This window comes from Sorghum bicolor, chromosome 1 (genome assembly GCF_000003195.3).
Source record: "Sorghum bicolor cultivar BTx623 chromosome 1, Sorghum_bicolor_NCBIv3, whole genome shotgun sequence".
Lineage (NCBI taxonomy): Eukaryota > Viridiplantae > Streptophyta > Magnoliopsida > Poales > Poaceae > Sorghum > Sorghum bicolor.
In genome coordinates, this window is record NC_012870.2 from 77167470 (window position 1) to 77187131 (window position 19662).

General features: G+C 41.9%; 2 protein-coding genes across 4 annotated transcripts; both read left to right on the forward strand.

Moving 5' to 3' along the window:
- Positions 510–1313, forward strand: LOC110432745. Its single transcript, XM_021453550.1, has one exon. It carries the CDS (start codon positions 510–512, stop codon positions 1311–1313), a length of 804 nt encoding a protein of 267 aa, XP_021309225.1.
- LOC8080554 (Krueppel-like factor 12) lies at positions 15417–19155 on the forward strand. 3 transcript variants are annotated; one of them, XM_021449804.1, is made up of 5 exons: positions 15417–15828; positions 15960–16071; positions 16175–17561; positions 17875–17932; positions 18080–19155. In XM_021449804.1, exons 1-4 carry the CDS (start codon positions 15658–15660, stop codon positions 17888–17890), a joined length of 1686 nt encoding a protein of 561 aa, XP_021305479.1. In that variant the 5' UTR covers positions 15417–15657; the 3' UTR covers positions 17891–17932; positions 18080–19155. The 3 variants fall into 3 exon arrangements, with proteins under 3 accessions (XP_021305479.1, XP_021305476.1, XP_002465852.1); XM_021449801.1 differs by having other exon boundaries at positions 17875–19155; XM_002465807.2 differs by having other exon boundaries at positions 16175–18271.

Consider the following 19662-nt stretch of genomic DNA (forward strand, 5'->3'; position numbering starts at 1 on the left):
TTTGGCCACCATTCAAAGTCTTTGTTCATACACTATTCCTTGACTTTGATTTTCAACACTCCCCCTTGGCCAAATTTATGTCATGTGTATGCCTCGTTAAAAACTCCCCCCAAAACCCTGTGGGAAAAAAGGGTAGGAGAAAAGAGTACATCACACGCATCGCTTTATGCTGCACCTGTTGCCTCGTTAAAAACCTTGCATGAGAAAACCCAGTGGGAAAAACTCATCAAGGGAAAAAGAGTACAACAGTTGATGTTCAGGTCGGTCTTCAGGACCGACTCGTGATCTTCAGGACCACGGTCATAGATTATGTCTTTAGGGCTGGTCTCCCCCTAAACCCTGCAACTCTCTAAGCCGCCTCATACCAATTCCATGGATGCACTTATAGAAGCTAGAGGCGGGTAGAGATTTCGTGAAAAGGTCTGCAAGGTTATCGCACAAAGCAGGACAAGGCAAAAGCGTTGCATTACCTGCGACACCACCTTCATCCTGACTTGAAGTGCGAGTACATGACGGAGAAGGACCCGCTAGTCTTGTGGCAGTCCCTGAAGGACCGCTTCAGCCAGCAGCTGACCATTGTGCTCCCCAGAGCACAACAAGACTGGATCAACTTATGCTTCCAAGACTTCAAGTCTGTGGCAGCGTACAACTCCGCATTGCACAGGATTGTGACCAAACTGCGTCTATGTGGCCAGAAGATCACTGACGCTGATATGATCGAGAAGACCTTGTCCACCTTCCACCCTGGCAACATTGTACTTCAACAACAGTATAGAAACTCAAGGTACACCAAGTACTCTGAGTTGAGTGAAGTACTATCTGTTGCCGAGCAACAGAATGAAGTTCTCATGAACAATCATTCTGCCCGGCCTACTGGTTCCATAGCTGTGCCTGAAGCACATGCCAATGTTGCTGAGAGTTCTCGCAACCGCAAGAGGGGCCGTGGAAAGGGAAGGTGGAAGGGGAAGAAGGGTGCCATGTTCAAGGTCAAAGGAAAGGGAAAGCCCAAAGGTAGGTTCGACCCCAATAAGGAAAGAGGTGACCACAGTGGGGAAGAGCAAGGCGATTGCTATAGATGTGGAGCAAAGGGGCATTGGTCCCGTAATTGCCGCACCCCAAAACACCTCGTTGACCTTTACCAGCAGAGCAAAAACAAGAATAAAGGTCAGCATGAGTCCCACTTCCTCACTGAGCCTGAAGCTCGGCCTGAGAAGCACGACGACGTGGTCGTCGGTGCAAGTGGAGACGTCCGAATGGACGAGAGTGAGGACAACCTTCTTGATGACTTTGATATATTTGGAGACCTACAGTAATCTCCAAAGAGTCATGTTAGCGATGTCCACATGTACTAGTTTGGTCATGTATGCTCCTGAAGAGCATTTGTAATGTAGTAGATGCTCCAAACTGTTGTAATGTTTCCCAGGAATTATGTAATGTTGTCTTTATGATAATATATGTTTATGTTAAATTCCTGTTTTTACTTTATGATATTTAACAGAATCTGTGGGGACCCGATGGCGGAAGCGGAACTCTGTCTTGTGGACAGTGGTACCACCAATACAATACTCAGGGATACTAGATATTTCCAAACATTAACAAAGAAAAGTGGAAATATTATGACCATTGCCGGAAGCAATGCTCATATTGTGGGCACCGGAAGTGCCACACTAGTTCTCCCTATGGGTACTCAAATCTTTGTAAAGGATGCACTATTGTATCCCGACTCAAAGCGCACGCTTTTGAGCTTCAAAGATGTCCGTGCGAATGGTTTCCATGTAGAAACTGAGATCGAGCAAGGTGCTGAATACCTGCTGATCACTAAATTCGACAGGTACCAAAAGCGAGTGGTGGAAAGGTTCCCTTCATCGCCAACGGGCTTGTACTACACGTACATAAAGCCCACAGATGAGTATGTTGCGATGAAGACCATATTCAGAAACACGGAATCGTTTCGAATATGGCATGACCGCTTAGGTCATCCTGGGTTGGGAATGATGAGAAGAATCATCAACAATTCTGCTGGCCATGATGTCAGAGGCTTCCCAAATCCTGAAGATTTTATTTGCATCGCATGTGCAAAAGGGAAGCTAATCACTAGACCATCCCTCCTGAAGATTAGGGATGAGTCACCTGTGTTCCTGCAAAGGATACAAGGTGACATATGTGGACCTATCCAGCCCCTGTCAGGCCCATTTAGGTACTTTATGGTACTGATTGATGCATCTACCAGATGGAGCCATGTGGACCTGTTGTCCACTAGAAACCATGCTTTCTCCAAGCTCATTGCCCAGATAATCAGGCTAAAAGCAAGTTTCCCTGATAACCGCATCCAGTCCATTCGGATGGATAATGCTGGTGAGTTCAGGTCGAAAGTTTTTGATGATTATTGCTTAGCCCTGGGCATTAAGGTAGAGCATTCAGTACCACATGTCCACACGCAAAATGGTCTAGCTGAGTCCTTGATCAAGAGGATCAAGTGGATTGCCAGGCCGTTGCTGCAGAATTGTAAGCTGCCAACCAGTTGTTGGGGCCATGCGGTGTTGCATGCTGCAGCACTGATCCAACTCAGGCCAACTGCATACCATGATACATCCCCCTTGCAGTTAGTGCGTGGGAAAGAACCAAGTATTTCCCATCTGCGAATATTTGGTTGCGCAGTGTATGTGCCAATACCACCACCCCAGCGTACTGCAATGGAACCCCACCGGAAGTTGGGGATATATGTTGGTTATGTGACTCCGTCCATAATCAAATATTTAGAGCCTATGACTGGGGATCTTCATACGGCTCGGTACGCTGATTGTATCTTCGATGAAGACCATTTCCCAGCATTAGGGGGAGATAGGCATCCAGAAGAATGCCGGGAAATTGAATGGAATGCATCGGGGATGCAATCCTTAGACCCACGCACTAGCGAATCTGAACTAGAAGTTCAGAGAATTATTCATTTGCAAGGTCTTGCAAATGAGCTGCCAGATGCCTTCACTGATCACAAAAGGGTGACAAGATCGCATATACCTGCAGTAAATGCACCGGAGAGAGTTCAGGTACCCCTGAAGGCTACCAACTTTACAGTCTGCCCTAATCCTAGGAAGAGGGGGAGACCTCCGGGTGCTCAGGACAAGGTCCCGCGGAGACGTCCGCAGAGGCGACGGTCTGAGACACTTGCACCACTCGAAGAATCAGTTGAAGAGGCTCGACCCGAAGTCGAGAATGCCCCAGAAGTGGCAACTCAACCTGAAGTTGAGGAGGTCCCTGAAGGACACCATCCTGAAGATGGAAATCCCAATGCGTCGCGCGCGCATCATCGCATTGGAAGATCAGAACGCCCCAACTCAATCGTTATGGGAAATCACGATGAGTGGGAGGACGATCATGAAGAGGTCGCCACTAATTATGTGGAATCAGGAGAGTCATATCATAGAAAGACCACTATTGTTGACATATATTTTGCCTCAAAAATTGCTGACTCAATGGATCCGGATCCAGAACCAAAGTCCATGATAGAGTGCCGGAAGCGCTCGGACTGGGATAAATGGAAAGCAGCAATTGAGGCTGAGTTGCGCTCGCTTTGCCAAAGGGAGGTTTTTGGGCCTGCAGTCCCAACACCTCCAAAGGTCATCCCTGTAGGATGCAAATGGGTCTTCCTCCGGAAGAGAAATGAACATGGCGAGGTGGTAAGATACAAAGCGAGGCTAGTGGCACAAGGGTTCACGCAGAGACCCGGCATTGATTACGATGAAACTTACTCTCCTGTTATGAGTGGCATAACGTTCCGATACCTTATATCTATGGCAGCTAACTTAAATTTGAAAATGCAGTTGATGGATGTTGTGACCGCATACTTGTATGGGTCATTTGATTCGGAAATATACATGAGAGTCCCTGAAGGGCTCAAGATCCCTGGACCGAATCAAAACTGCAACATGTTCAGCGTCCGCCTGCAGCGGTCGTTGTATGGGTTGAAACAATCTGGAAGGATGTGGTTCAACCGATTGAGTAACTTTCTCCTGCAGAGAGGTTACATCAATAATGATGACTGTCCCTGTGTCTTCATAAAGAAATCCAATGATGGATTTTGTATCATCTCCGTTTATGTCGATGATTTGAATATCATCGGGACCACAAGGGACATTGAGGAAGCAATGGCTTACCTCAAGGCGGAGTTTGAGATGAAAGACTTGGGCAAGACCAAGTTTTGTTTGGGCCTGCAGCTCGAACACCTCCCTGAAGGAGTGTTTGTACACCAGTCCACTTATACTAAGAGGGTACTTGAAAAATTCAATATGAGCAAGTGCCACCCTCTTAAGAGCCCCATGGTGGTCCGATCCCTGGAAGCGGATAAGGACCCATTTAGACCCAAGGGCGATGATGAGGAAGTATTGGGACCCGAAGTTCCATACTTAAGCGCCATTGGAGCACTGATGTACCTTGCAAACTGCACTAGACCTGACATTGCGTTTGCAGTAAATCTATTGGCAAGGTACAGTGCTGCCCCAACTAGGAGACATTGGGTTGGCGTCAAAACCATCTTGAGGTACCTATAAGGTACACAAGACCTTGGTCTATGGTTCCCGAAGAACCAAGCTCCAACCATGGTGGGATATGTGGATGCTGGCTATATGTTTGACCCGCATAATGCCAGATCACAGACTGGTTTTGTCTTTCTCTGTGGTGGTGCAGCCATTTCCTGGCGGTCTGTAAAGCAGACCCTAGTTGCCACATCGACCAACCACTCAGAGATAATCGCTCTGTATGAGGCTGCACGAGAGTGTGTTTGGTTGCGACGAATGATTAATCACATCCAGAAGTCATGTGGTTTGAACGTCGCTGACACCCCCACCATTATCTATGAGGATAATGCGGCTTGTGTTGCGCAGATGCACATGGGTTATGTCAAGAGCAATCTCACGAAGCATATTGCTCCAAAGTTCTTTTATCCCCATGAGCTCCAGAAGAGCGGGGAGATAAATATCCTGCAAGCAATTTCGTGCTGATAACGTGTTAGAAATCGACTTCTTTGGATTGCTCACAATGCACTCAAGGACACAGACAGGGAGATGGAGAGAAGAGGGAGTTGTTTCTGTATTCCACTTTCTGATGATTGATTCTTACAAGGGTGAAAGTGACCCCATATTTATAGAGGGGTATGGTGAATACATACAGAAAATCCACAGGGTTTGAACCCTTGAAATTCCTCTCCTCCATTAAATTTGGCCACCATTCAAAGTCTTTGTTCATACACTATTCCTTGACTTTGATTTTCAACACAGGTTTCATTCTGCTGCCTTTTTCCCTTTCCTGCCTTCTGCTCCCCGTACGTGTCCGGATGCAGCTGCGTCCGTGGTTGTTTTTTATACTACGGCCTTGTTTAGTTCTCAAAATGGACACCGTAGCATTTTCGTTTGTATTTGACAAATATTGTCCAATCATGGACTAACTAGGCTCAAAAGATTCGTCTCGTCAATTTCGACCAAACTATGCAATTAGTTTTTATTTTTGTCTATATTTAATACTCAATGCATACGTCTAAAGATTCGATGTGACGGGGAATATGAAAAATTTTGCTAATTTTTTTTGGAAAGTAAACAAGGCCTACATCGCATCGCTACACCTTTCGTTCGTTTGGTACACCGATGCTTTGTTCGTTGCGCAAAATTCCGGGGTCTACGCGTGTGCTTACCTGTACGTCACGTCGCACGGTCGACCCATCGTCCGGACACGAGCTAAGATACATCGCAATCAATTATGCATCGTCTAGCTGCCTAGCTAGGTGATCGAAGAGAACAGATTGTAAGATATGGTACAGTTTGGTTGGCAGTATGGCACATTGGTACTTGTTCACTTTTAGTTTATTTCGTTGATTGATATATAAAATCAACATATGCATGCATGGATGACTGGGTCTTCGATGGTTAATACAATCTATATCCATCTCTGGGTTTTTATTGCAGGCTTGCAGCTTTATTAGCATAAAAACTAAGTTTAGGAAATTTGTATTGATTTTATAATGAATGACAATAATACATAATTTGGAGACTACAGAACAAGTGTATTGTTTGATAAAGGTCTAGCTCACTACGGCAGACAGCCTCTTTGTCAAGTATCAACTGGTTTGTCGAGTATTTTTTAGACACTCGGCAAACAGCTTCTTTACCGAGTGTCGGGCTAAGAAATTTGGGTATATGCTAGCTCTAGAACTATGTAGAGCATAATAAAACAAGTTAATTGCAGGTTCCGATAAATACTTTGGGTGCACATAGATAGCTGTGCTGTCTCACATCTTTAACGTCTATTTTCTTCGTCCCAAAATAAACATACATCTCGCTAGAGCTCCACGGTTGCTCCAAATGGATTTGTTTGAGCTCATCAACTCCAGACCGGAGGCATTGCATGATGATGATGACTCATGATTAAGGACACTAGATTGTCCTTGATTATTCTTAACAATTAGTAATCGGGTTGTTGCAATGCTCATCTCAAAGTGCGCCAGCTCTGCAGACACAGCTACCCCCCTCCAGCATAAACAAAGCCCATGCAGACGAATAGAACTAGTTGCGCACGTAACCTGACTAGTATAGTTTATCGTGCAATGATGCGGGTGTCTCCGTGCAACTTTAATTAATTTTCCATCAGGGCAACGAATGATTAGGATAATGTGCGCGCCAATGCTGCTTGTCTGCTTCTCATCTCCTATTTCTTTTCTCCATGTTGTGCGTGCAAGTTCGCGCCAGTGATGTACTTGCATTATTATTTTTGCAAAGCTAGTGCGTACGTGTACATGTCCGCCACGACATGAGCAGGGACGAGGGCTAGTGATCAAGGTGTCTAGGAGATTAGTTAAACAAGTTGGGGAGGAGTTGAGAGGAATGGTCTATATATGGTGTACTCCCTCCATACTTGAATTAGTTGTCGTTATGGGAGTGAGACGTGTTTTCGCAAAAAAAACGTCGCTGAGGCCACAAGATAAACTATTTTGGATGTGATGATTGCCCCTCGAAACACTTAGGTTGCCGTTCCGCGCCGCCCAGCATTAATCGCTGATCGGCGCTGCTTGCCCAGCCGATTTGTTTCCTGCAGCACATGCTCGTTCGACCGCAGCCCGCAGCATCACTCGCCGCCCGAGCAAAAAATGAGAGCGCGCACGGCAAAAACGCGGGCGCACATGAGCAGCAACGCACACAAACCTAACCCAGCGAACGCCATGCAACCATGCGATGGAGCAGTGCCATGGAAAATGGCTTGGCAATCAAAAAAATAGCGTGGCTGGGAGAGTCAAACCGGTAACCATCAGCCTGGGGCCACAAAAGGTCTCACCACTTGAGCTATGTCAGATTGTTGCAAAGGAAACAACTACAATGCTATTTAATAGGGATAAAATAGAAAAACTAACTTCTAATTAATTACTTCTAAGTTACTATAACTCTGTCTTAAATGTCAGCTAATTCGAGTATTGAGGGAGTACCTTTGGGGGATAGAAACTAAATAAAGAGAACAAAAATTGAAATCAATACCTTCTAATATAGATGTTAGTATTTTAAATTGTGGATGGTTTCTTAAGAACTAAGAATATTAGTTTTAGAAAATCTTAACTAATCTTTATTCTCTAGAGCTATGAAGTACGAAGTGTCTCGGTCGTCTGCCCCTTCGTCTAGTCGATGATTTTCATCTGCCCTCTATAGTCTACATAATCGTGTCGTGCACGATTATTTTGTGCACGTGCATAGACCGCTCCGTGTCTCTGTGCATGCTACTCGCCTCTCCCGGCACACCTCCACAAACTCTACATATGAGCCGCCATCTGCCCTCTTCTCAGGCCTCGTTTAGATCTAAAAAGTTTTTAGATTCTAACACTATAGCATTTTTATTTTTATTTGATAAACATTGTTCAATCAAAAAGTAACTAGGCTTAAAAGATTCGTCTCATGATTTACAGGTAAACTGTATAATTAGTTTTGTTTTTATATATATTTAATGCTTCATACATGTGTTATAAGATTTGATGTGACGGGTTGAACTAAACAAGGCCTCAATATCCTCCTTGTGTCCATGCCCAAGCCAATATATGCATGGCTGCCGCCCAGGAGCACAACCATGTGCCGTCATTTGCCCTCTTTCTCGATCTCATCATCCGTATTTGTGCCCAAGCCAATGCATCACCCTCTTCTTGATCATCTCTCGTCGCCAAGCTTACCACACTGCCCATGGGCAGGTACCTGAATCGGATTGAAGCCCATCATCGTCGGGTAGTGGGCACTAGCTAGCGGTAAAATCACCATCCTGTGCACTTGGTCGTTTCTCCAGCACAACATGACCACATGACCCTAAATTGGGAGTAAGGCCAGGATGCCGAACCACAAAATGCAGCTAGATGGTTGGCACCACTGCATGGCTCGAGGAGCTTGTCATGTACTCCTTCCATCCTAAATTACAAGTCATTCCAAGAATATTGGAGAGTCAAATTTTTTTAAATTTGACCAAATTTATATTATAGAATAATAAATATTATGGTACTAACTAAGTATCATTAATTAGATTTTTTATTAATTATATTTTTATAGTATACTCACTTTACGTTACAAATCTTAATATTTTTCTCTATAATTTTGGTCAAACGTGAAAATGCTTTGACTCTGTAAGATTTCTAGAATGACTTACGATAGAGGGAGTACTTATGGCCGTGCGCGGAAGTGGGGAGTATCATCAACAATATATAGATGGAGGAGCGGGAGAGGTATAAATAGCCATCTAAGCCAAAGTAGTTGTTTAGCTGAGTCCTCAAATGCGGACTAACCTGGCAAGATACTCTATATATGAAGTACTACCAAAAACGAGAAATCACAGTGAGCCCTGCCCGATAGACAGGGCATTTATTATTTTTCGTTTTATTACATATACAATGTATAAAATTTTTGTTTCGATAAAAATCCGGCAAGAGTCTCTTGCCGTCTTTCTAAAAAAAATCACAGTGACGAGTGACGACTGACGAACGACAGTCCTAGACAGTGCGAGCTAACGGCCTTGCAACTGGACCAAAACCACGTTGGGCCTAGACAACGCGAGCTAACGGCCTAAGCTAGCAACTGGACCAAAACCACGTTGGGCATAGGCCTGTTTATTAGAACAGATTATTGGGCCAAGATCTTGTTTTAAACGCTAAGCAAAGCGCGCAGAGTGGGCCATAATGTGTTTCAGCCTTCTTCTAAAGGAAAAAGTCTAGTTTATGTCCCTCAACTTTCACGAAAGTCTGATTTTCATCCCTAAACTCTAAAATCGGACAAAATACATCCCTTAACTTTTAAACCGTGCACATTACATCCTTGACCTGGTTTTAAAGCGGTTTTACCTTTTTCTTTTTATTTATTTTGGCTGAATTTTTTTGAAAAATCACAGTAAATCACATAAAAATCATAAAATAGAAAACTCAATTTTGTTGGACTTCAGATCAGTAGATCTACACATTGAATGTATAATATAGTATGTTCTAGTACAAATTTTATTGATGCATCTTTAGATCTATATTTTTCTGTAATTAATTAGACTAATTATAGCTACATTTTCTGTGGTCTAATTGTGATGAAATTTATATGGTGAGCTAATTATTCTATGATTGAGTTATAGTAAAAATTTTATACTCATTGAATCATGTATTACTTAGTTATAGATTTATTTAGGTTTATGCTTGTTAAATTATAATAAATCTATAACTAAGTTATACATGATCTAATGAGTATGAAATTTTTTTACCATAGTTTAAACATATAATAATTAGTCTAACATAAAAAATTCATCACAATTGGACCATACAAACTATAGCTATGAATTATTCTAATTAATTATAGAAAAAACAGTTCTAAAGCTACAATATAAATTTTATACTCAAGCATACTATATTATATGTTCACTATGTAGATCTACTTATCTGGAGTCCAACAAAATCAGATTTACTATTTTATGAATTTTATGTGATTTACTATAATTTTACAAATATCCAGCCAAAATAAATAAAAATGAAAAAGACAAAACTGCCTTCAAAACCGCTCATAACCATGTCAGGGATGTAATATGCATGGTTTCAAAAATTGAGGGATGTATTTTACCCGGTTTTGAAGTTTAAGGATGAAAAATAGACTTTTGTGAAAGTTGAGAGACCTAAAATAGACTTCTTCCTCTTCTAAACGAACTACAGGTGGGTGGGCTTTCTGAGCCGTTTTTCAGGCTCGCACGTACGTCTTCGTCTCGCCCCTCGGCCCATCCGCTTCGGATCCGTCTCCACAGCCAGAGCGTCCTCCCCCATCATCTGCAGAGGCGGCAAGCTTCACGATTGCAGCACGAATGCACTTGGATATGCACCTTATAACTATCTCCAACAATCATCACCCAAAATACAAGACTCATTTGTCATTTGGGTAGCGCTACAGGTAAAATGTTCCATACCTATTTTTAGTCTTCTCCAACAACAAAACCTAAAAGACAGCATTCTCTGCAAATAGGTCTCGAGGAGAGAGGATACCCAAATTTGGGTTATGCCTCTCCTGATACACAAAATGGGTCTTCTATATAGGTATTCTGTTGAAGGCTATAGGTATTGTGTTGGATAGCCATTTTAGATTTGGGTTACCAAATACGTCTCCTGTTGGAGACAGCCTTAAGCAACATACATATATGTAGCTCCTGACAACGACTTGATCCGAAGCATCTAGAGAACACAACTAATCAACAACTAGGAGCAACACTCGGAGGCAATGTACGTGTAGGCGATACCTCGACCTCGGTGATCATCGTGGCTGTGAGAACAGAGCCTGACGGAGACGGTGGTCACGTGTTCACGAAATTAAAGAGGCATAGACCACGCCGGACAGAGAATTTAGTTAGTTTTATTCTAGGCTCATTTAATTATTCTTGCTGAATGCGCTTTGAAATGTGGGATAGAGAATTTAGTTAGTTTTATTGTTCTGAAGATTATGGTTGGAAAGTCTGATCACTGTAGGCTCTATCCTAGTCACTGTAAATTTCATCGTGGACTTGAGCTTCTATTGTTGTAATTTCATTAACTAAGAAGTGGTCGAAGTATCTTTAATTAAACTAGCAAATATGCATGTGTATTGTAATAGGACAAAAAAAAACTATAAAATGTTAGTAGAAAACCATGACAACAATCATACATATCTATTTAAGGTTTATTCTTTCTATAAAAATTTGAATATGTATTTATTTTATGATGACCATGGCATCTATAATATATGTTAATGTTGACAATATACAACAATGTCCTGGTAAGTCTATATCAAGTTAAAAATACAACTTTGATAGTTCCTGTCATGAAGCAGAGAAATATATAGAGCTAAATATGTCATTAGCTTTAATGTTCGTACTATATCCATGTGTTGGTACAATTAAATATCGAATTACTTGACTTTCTTTGAGGGCTCAGAAGAATATATAATTCTAAACTAATTAAAGTCGGTAAGGAATTACGTGTATACATCTTAAGGATTGAAACTAGACCCAAATACCAAGTGGAAAAAAGGAAACATGAAAACAACATGGAGTGAAAAATGAAGTTGGAAATAGCTGAATGTGGAGCAAACAACAAACTGAATAACCGATAACTGAACACAACAAAGAAAAGGAGAAAACGGAAACACCAAACATGACAAAGAAAAGGAGAAAATGGAAACACTGAACACGACAAAAAGAAAAAAATAAAACAGAAACACTAAACACGGAGTAGATGACAAATCAACGGAAAAAAAAGAAACAACCAACAACAAATCAGATAATCAAACATGGCAGAAAAGAAAAAAATAGAAACACGAAATATGTAAACAAATGATTGAGGATCAAATTGAGCATACCAAAAAAATGGGGAACTAGTTGGTAGAAAAAATGTGGCAACAACTTGGCTCTTTAATATTAGATATATAGTGTGTAAATTTTTGAGTTTATTTTGTGGATAATAGTTTTTCATCCATCCTTTTATGTATCTATCTGCTAGAATATGGTTAGTTAATCTCCGTTATCCTTTGATGTGTCTATCCTTTCTTGATTTGAAAATTCCACTAACTTTTAGTTTCACACACGGTCTGTATAGAATGAACGAATTTGTACACAGAATTGTCACATAAGTAGTTAGTTTTGCATGCAGAATTGTCCAAACATTTTGTATTATTCAAAAATGAGCATTTAGCGCTAGAAACAATATAACAATTTGTATACTTTAGTTTTCTTTATTTTTCTCTCAATTGTGGCTCTAATTCTGGTCATTTTTTGCATTATACTTCTAAGCTCTAGCTTTACTTGTTGTTGACTAAGCTCTTGCTTTAGTTGTTGTAGAAGCTTTTGTCGGATGCTTGTGCATAAATGTTATTTTAGTTAGCTCTAAGTTTGGTGCCCAAATGTACATGTCCTTTTTTTCTTTTGCCTAAGGTACCGTGGTATAGTTCTAGTTTATCCTACATTGTTATCGTAACTGAATATTTTTTAGTGTATTGATTTTGATTCTAGATTTGAACAATTTGAGAAGCAGCAATATGAAAATCATGGCCAGGTAATTATTTCAAATATTGCTTCTATTTTAATTTGTTTCAAAATAATTCTATTGTTTTCAAATGTGTGAATCAATATGTTATTTTCACAAGTGCTGCAATGTCCAGAGCTACCCAAATATTTAATGATTTGTTTGTATGAGTCTATTACTGAATTGGCCAAACTTTGGTTTTATTGGTTATGAACTTATCAAAGTTGCAAGTATATTTGTGAATTTCTCAAATTAGACAGCTATGTTTTTTGCGGTTTTAGAGACTTCAAAGTCAGAATTCATACTAAACGTGCTTGATTGTAAGTTGTTCCTAATGACCTTTCCATTCTCTTGTTTGGATGTTCGTCCTATTTATATGTTAACCTTTTGCAGTAATTTTCAAGCATATTGTTGTCATGTGGTTAGTAGTTTGCAGCCTAGTTTGCTCATTTTTCAGTTTTCTAGCTAGGTGGTAGAACATGTACATAGCCTAGCACTTGTGTATGCAGTGACATGAAAAGCTACTGGCTATGAGTAGAGTCTATTCTTTTTGTTTCCGTGGAACATTACATCATGGACGATGGTTCTGTTGGTCCAAAGTTTTATTTATTTATTTATTATGAAGAATTTGCTTCTGTTATATATGGAAAAATAACCTGTACTCACGTTGTACCATTTTGATTTATTCGATGAGGCTCAAAGGAAGAAGTGAAGGATTTGCTACTTATGCTTGCTGGGTATAATAATTTGACAAGCCAATGACAATGCTCATTTTGGGAAGCGTATGAAGCTCAAATAGATATTGTCTTATAATTTCATTCCTGGATAATGCATTCTAGAAGTGTATGTTGATCGCGGTTGTTTCCAACTAAATGAAGTCATGAAAAAGGAAAGCACTCCTGGACTGAACCAAATAAGTAGAGTTTTTAGTTCCTCTGTAATAGTTAGCGCTGGCAGCTAATCGCATTACCATTTCGGCACCCACCTTCGAACTAAACAGTAGCCTAATAATAATAATATAAAAATAAGAGAATTTTTACAATGGTTGTCAAAAAATAGACGGCTCATAAGCACTGATCCAACGGCTACGAAGGTAGAGGAACCAAAAGGAACTAATTGGAGAGGCACCAAGTGCATACTAAATGGTGGGACCATATGCACTAAGTCCTTACTAAAATTGGTGGGATCAGTCCTCTAAAAAAAGATAGGATAATTCTATTTTTGATTTTTTTTATATAATTAAGGGTAGAATAGTAAATGTATAATAGAATAACAATGTGTGAGTAGTATAGGGATGACTAAAATAATATAGTTACATTATGTTTCCGTTCGAAGTTAAATTCAGCGTGTCACATCTTTTGCTCATGGTTATGTGTTGGTCATGGTTATGTTTTGCTCTGTAGCTGGCAGAATCACCATGAGTGACATTTTTAGATCAAACACATGCAGTCAGAAAAAATTCTTCTCTAAAAGCTTTAACCGTGTATACCTACGGTGATGTCTGCTTGTAATTATCCTTTTCTTGCCTGATGCGTTTTTTTTTTTTGAAACGAGTTGCTTTGGCCTGATGCTGATCGACGGCCAAGTGAAGTGGATTGGATTTTTGCAGAGGCATATCCATCTTTTCGCACAAGCATGACCATCTTGAAAGTTGGGTTGAACTGGATGAATTTTTCGGTTTCTTCAGATTTGCGTGTTATATAGGGAAGAAATAACCCCTTTCGTGGCACATACAGAGGAATTTGTTACAACAAGAACTCTCCTATACTTAGTCTCCAAGATTTGCTAACAATCCAAGATTACATGCATGCCGTCCAGCAGTCTGGGCGCATGACCTGGCCTAACAACTTTGGCTAAAAATAAGGCCTTGTTTAGTTCCGAAAATATTTTGAATTTTAGTACTGTAGTATTTTCGTTTTTATTTGACAAATATTATCTAATCATGGACTAATTAGGCTCAAAAGATTCATCTAGTAATTTTCAGGGTGTAATTGGTTTTTATTTTTTTTTATATTCAATACTCCATGCATGTGCCGCAAGATTTGATGTGATGGGATAAACTAAACAAGACGTGAGCTAACAACTCTATCGTGTAGCACATCTTTCACTTGAAATCTAGCGTACAGAGTCTTATACACTGGGAAATATGTATGTATGCCATTATGAGATGCACTGACCCTTACTGAACATATGTACTGCAATTATAAGTTTCAGCCTGATAAATGAGATCAGGAACCCCAACAAAAGAAAAACAACAAACAAAGCGAATTCTACTGTGAATCTGGAACAAAAGTAAACAAAAAAAATTAGAGTAATTAACAAGTGACATGAAAAGGTGAGAGGATCAAACGAATGCTTTGTGCCAGCAATGGAGCAGAGCAGAGGCCTCTCTCTCGAGATCGGTAAAAGAATGCTTTGCACGAGAGGATCAAACGAATGCTTTGTGCGAGGATGAGGGTAGGCCTGCGGCAGCACTGCGCAAGGCCAAGGGCAGGCCACCAGCGGCACCGCACAATGCTGAGGGCAGGCCCTGCCGAGGGTAGGCCGCCGGCGGCACTCCACGCAAGGTCAAGGGCAGACCGGCGGCGGCGCTCTGCTGAGCCCAATCCAGCCCTGGATAGGGTCCATGAGGGAGGTGAGCCACAATTACAATACTGATCTTCTATTCAAAAATTAATCAACACTAATAATTTTCTTAGGAACCCATAGGAACAAAAAAATAGCTTCAACCACAGTAAAAGAGCTCTAAAAATAATCATAAAAAATTACCTATCATCAACATATTAAAAAAAGAGAAAAAAAACACAGAAGAGGAGGTTACAGAGGATTCGGAGGCGAAGCGAAGGACGCAGCACAAAAGGGTGGGCTGTCCGGACGCGAAAGCCACACACCTGACCTCCTCACACCACCAGAAAATTCTTCCCAAGGGGAACGGCCACAGCACAGGTCACAGGAGGGCGAGCGAGAGAGCTCCCGGCCGAAATTCCCCAACCCCTCCGCACCGCGTCCGCGTCCCCCGTGCCCGTGCGCCTGTCCAGCCCCCCTCCTGCCCCCACCGCCACCACCACCGACCACCGTCTCCCTCCGCCGCCGCCTTCCCTTCGCCCTCCCCCTGAACGCCGCGGCCGACGAGCGCCATGCGCATCCGCCGCTACGCCGCGCTCCTCCTCTCCTCCGCCTCCCCCGGCTCCGCCACCACCACCGCCGCCCCATCCTCCTCGCCGTCGCGCCCGCCCGCCGCGTCCTGGCTCCACGCCGCCGACGACGACTGCTGCGCCTTCTGCGAGCTCAGCCGCCCCGCCCCGCAGGTAACTCGATCCCCTTCTCCTCCCCTCTCCTCTATCGCTGCATTATTCGCCCCGCGTCGCCATGAAAGGGGGCGCTTTTACTTCGTTCGGGGCGGGGGTTGTAACAGTGGGGGTGTGCCCTGGAATCGCAGGAGGGCCAGGACGCCATCAAGCACAAGGGGCACATTGCCGGCGTGGTGCCGGAATCCGATGTCAGGGCTGATGAGCGCGTCGGCCTGCCCCAGCGACCGCCTGCTCCCGAAGGTTCGCACTGTATTTCCGTTCAAAATGTCATTTTCGTTTGCACCGTGATAAGTTCTAATGCAATAACTTACTGTTCCTTTTGGTGTTCTGTGGACGATTTCAGTTAAGAAATGCAAGATTGATCATGTACCTCCTGTGAATAAAGCTCCTGTGGGACTGCGAGTTTTTAAACGTGCTTCTGAGGTTAGTGGAGCTGCGGTGAAACTGGAAGGTGCTACTCCTGTTAGTGAAGCTGCTGTTAGTCCTGCAGCAATATCCGGTGCTCTTGTTGTCAATGACGCTGCTATTGAGCAGGGAGTTAAATTTAGAGCTTCTCTACCGGGTGGCGAGTCCAAGCTGGAGGTTTCAGCAGAGAATTCTCTTGTGAATGTATCGACCACTGAATTAGGAATTTTCAAGGGCGCGTCCCTTGCAAGTGAATTGGCCGATGTGCCAGGGGTTACAAGCACTATGCCAGAAGTAACAGGGAAACCTGTTACTGATCCAGGGGTTATGACCACCGTGGTGGAAGTTAGTGATACAGGTTCTGTCGTTCATGAAACTACTGAACTGGAATCTGCCAGGGAGGATTATATTGCTAGTGAAGCTGCTGCTGAACCGGAAGACGTTGGCAGAGCTTCTTGCAATGTAGATGATACTGCTGCTTTAGATGAGCCACAGCCGCCTAGTTGTGATCTGAGCATAGGCAATGTGCAGGCTGGAAATGCTATATACACTGTTGCCAGTACAGTGCAGCCTTCTCAATGTGATGCTGCAGAAGGCGGTGGTTCTGTGAATTCCACAACCAATGGTCCTGTTAGAAACAGAGGACCAACCGTTAAGGAAGAAGTGCCGAAGGATAAATCTGTTGCACCCAGTGTTTTACGTGTATTGGACGCAGTGACTAGAAGCATTGGTAAATCAGGGAGAACAGATGTTATTTGTTATGCTAGGCGGACAGGTAAGAGGAAGATGGAGCTGCTGGAGGTAAAGAAGGAAAATATTGACTTGGAAGATGGTGATATATGCAAGAAAGAGGAGACACTGGTGAGAAGTGATCGTTGTGAAAGTGTCTTGTCAACAGCTGAGTCCATAGATGTTAAACTTGCCGACATAAAGAAAGACCTTATGGATAATTCAGCTGCAAGCAAGGTTAAAAAGATGAAGAGAAATAGATTTGAATGTAATGTTGATTACTGCCACATGGTGTTCAAGACAAAAGCTGAGCTTGCTGTCCACAAGAAGAACATGTGCACGGTCAATTCATGCAACAAACATTTCAGATCCCACAGGTACCTGAGACGCCACCAGAGTGCACACAATGATGATATGCCTTACAAGTGCCCATGGGATGGTTGCAATATGGCTTTCAAGTGGTCATGGGATCGGGCTGAGCATTTCAAGGTCCATGCTGGGGCCAAGCCTTACAAATGCACGACGCCTGGGTGCAGCAAAATATTCAAGTTTGTTTCAGATTTCACCCGGCATAGGAGGAGGTGCAAACCTCAGAGGTAAAAGCTTGCTTGATACTACAGAATTAGGATAGTAGTGAAGTTTGTGCTTGCTACTGTAGATTTTTTTTTAAAAAAAATTGCTAGGAGATCCATCGCACAACTGTTCTGACAACCTATAGTGGGATTATCTGTTTCTTTGTTGAGGAAAATGCTAAAATCTTTAGCTTAGAAACTTGAGTTTCTCGAAATATCAATGTACATTTGCGGAAGGTAGTTGTGCGCTGGTTATGATCAGTGCTGTATCGAATCTGAGACTTAGAGCTGTAAATGGGAAGCTATTATTTTTTTTATTTCTTTTATTTTGTTTCAGCATAGTATACTTATAAATCTACTTGGATTGACATGATCGCACCAAAGTACAGCATAAGGTTAGTCTATTTTGATTACTCAACCGCTTATATATAAAAATGGTTTCTGTTACATTCATCTCATCTTTATACTCTCAAGGGTTGCAATCTCATATTTTTAAATAATTTGTGATGTTGTTTGCAACTTTGTGTTGCGTGGTTGTACAGAGGAAGATAAATCAGAATCTTTTGCTTCTGGGTGCCTGATGAACTTCAGAGCTGTTCAATCATTAACTAATGTGCTGTGCTCATTGTCATGACAAGCTTGTTAATTGTTTCTGCTGCGCTTTCCAAGAAGAATGAACTATATATTATGTGATATTGTCAATTTGGAAGTTACAGAAGATACTAAAATGTGAACTCTTATGCTTTGAATTTTACCTGATGTGCATTCTGACTTGGATCTGTCTAATACCCACCTGAACTACCATCAAGCTAGTGAATGCATTCCTTGACCGGGGGAACGGGATAGTTAGGAGCATGCTTTATGATTTTTAATGACGAATCTTGTTTTTGTAGATAGATATTATTTGTAATAGTTCAGTGCAATGTTAGATTTGCACTAGATTGCAAAAGCAAAACCAAAGTTGAGCCTTAGCAGTACATAAGCACCTTCTGTAGCTGTTCTCCTTTACCAAGGAAGAAACAGTTATTATTCTTTACTCCATAATCTGTCAAACGAAAGAAAGAGCTGAGACTTCTGGACTCTGGGGTCCTATGGTCTATCTGGATGCTGTATATTGTTATTTCCTGCATGTTAGTTGCATCTGCTCTTGCCTGTTCTCCATTTGACATATACAGGCTCTTTGTCAAACACTTCACAAGGCTGTTTTCCCTAAGCAGCAGTATTTGGCTAAAATAACCTCTTGCCTTCAAATCCTGATGGCCTTAGTTAATTTCATGATTGAAGTGAATCCATAGCGTTCAGATGTACTACTAGTGATCAGCTTATAACAGATAGTCGTTGAACTCATAGTTTTGGGCCACACAAGGATGTTTCACGGTATATCCTACTTTTTAAGATGGCACAGTTAATTTTCAAGTATGGAGATGGTTGCGGAGGGTACATGTTTTGCCTTGATTGTGCTTTCGATGACAAGTGCAAGTTTATTTTTCGTTGCTATCCTACCAGACATATATCCTTGACGATGTTTGCTGCAAAGTGACGACTGACGAGCTATTTGGGATCTGCATTCGCGGACAATGAGTTTTGGTCCAATCTTCTTTTTCTTTTTTTTTTTTTTTGCTTCCTATCTTCTGTGATGCATCAGGATTTTGCTCTGCATATATGTACTTAACCTGGTGTTGTAGCTGGATACTGCAGTACTATTTCAGGCGTCGTTTCATGCAATTGAATTATGGTCCAATCTTTCGGTGATGGTTGGGTGAATGTTCGTCGAAACTTCCCTGTTTATGTAAAGCGATGACCGTTTGGGGGATGTAATAATCTGCGGTTATTTGTTTTTCTGTGGTTATTTTATACTATATTGATATTATCACCACCTGTATGGCTGCCTCTCAAATACAGTCATTTTGTCACTGTCCTTCCGTGAAGATGCAGTTTGGCTCTTGTACGGTTGGGACTTGGGAGGAAGACAGCCGTAACATCCTGCACGCGGCTGGCTGCCTTGTTTAATTGTCTGCTGACTGAGAAGAGATAATGTTTAGTTATATATTAATTAATTGGGAAGAGAGAGTGTTCAGTTGGGATGTAATAAACTGCATGTCTGCATAATTGGACGGAGTTCGGA

Excerpts from the sequence above, each read along its gene's own strand:
- LOC8080554 (XM_021449801.1), top strand. The coding sequence starts at position 15,658 with ATGCGCATCCGCCGCTACGCCGCGCTCCTCCTCTCCTCCGCCTCCCCC. Across the intron at positions 15,829-15,959 it reads TCAGCCGCCCCGCCCCGCAG|GAGGGCCAGGACGCCATCAA; the intron begins GTAACTCGATCC and ends CTGGAATCGCAG. Across the intron at positions 16,072-16,174 it reads GCGACCGCCTGCTCCCGAAG|TTAAGAAATGCAAGATTGAT; the intron begins GTTCGCACTGTA and ends GGACGATTTCAG.
- LOC110432745 (XM_021453550.1), top strand. The coding sequence starts at position 510 with ATGACGGAGAAGGACCCGCTAGTCTTGTGGCAGTCCCTGAAGGACCGC.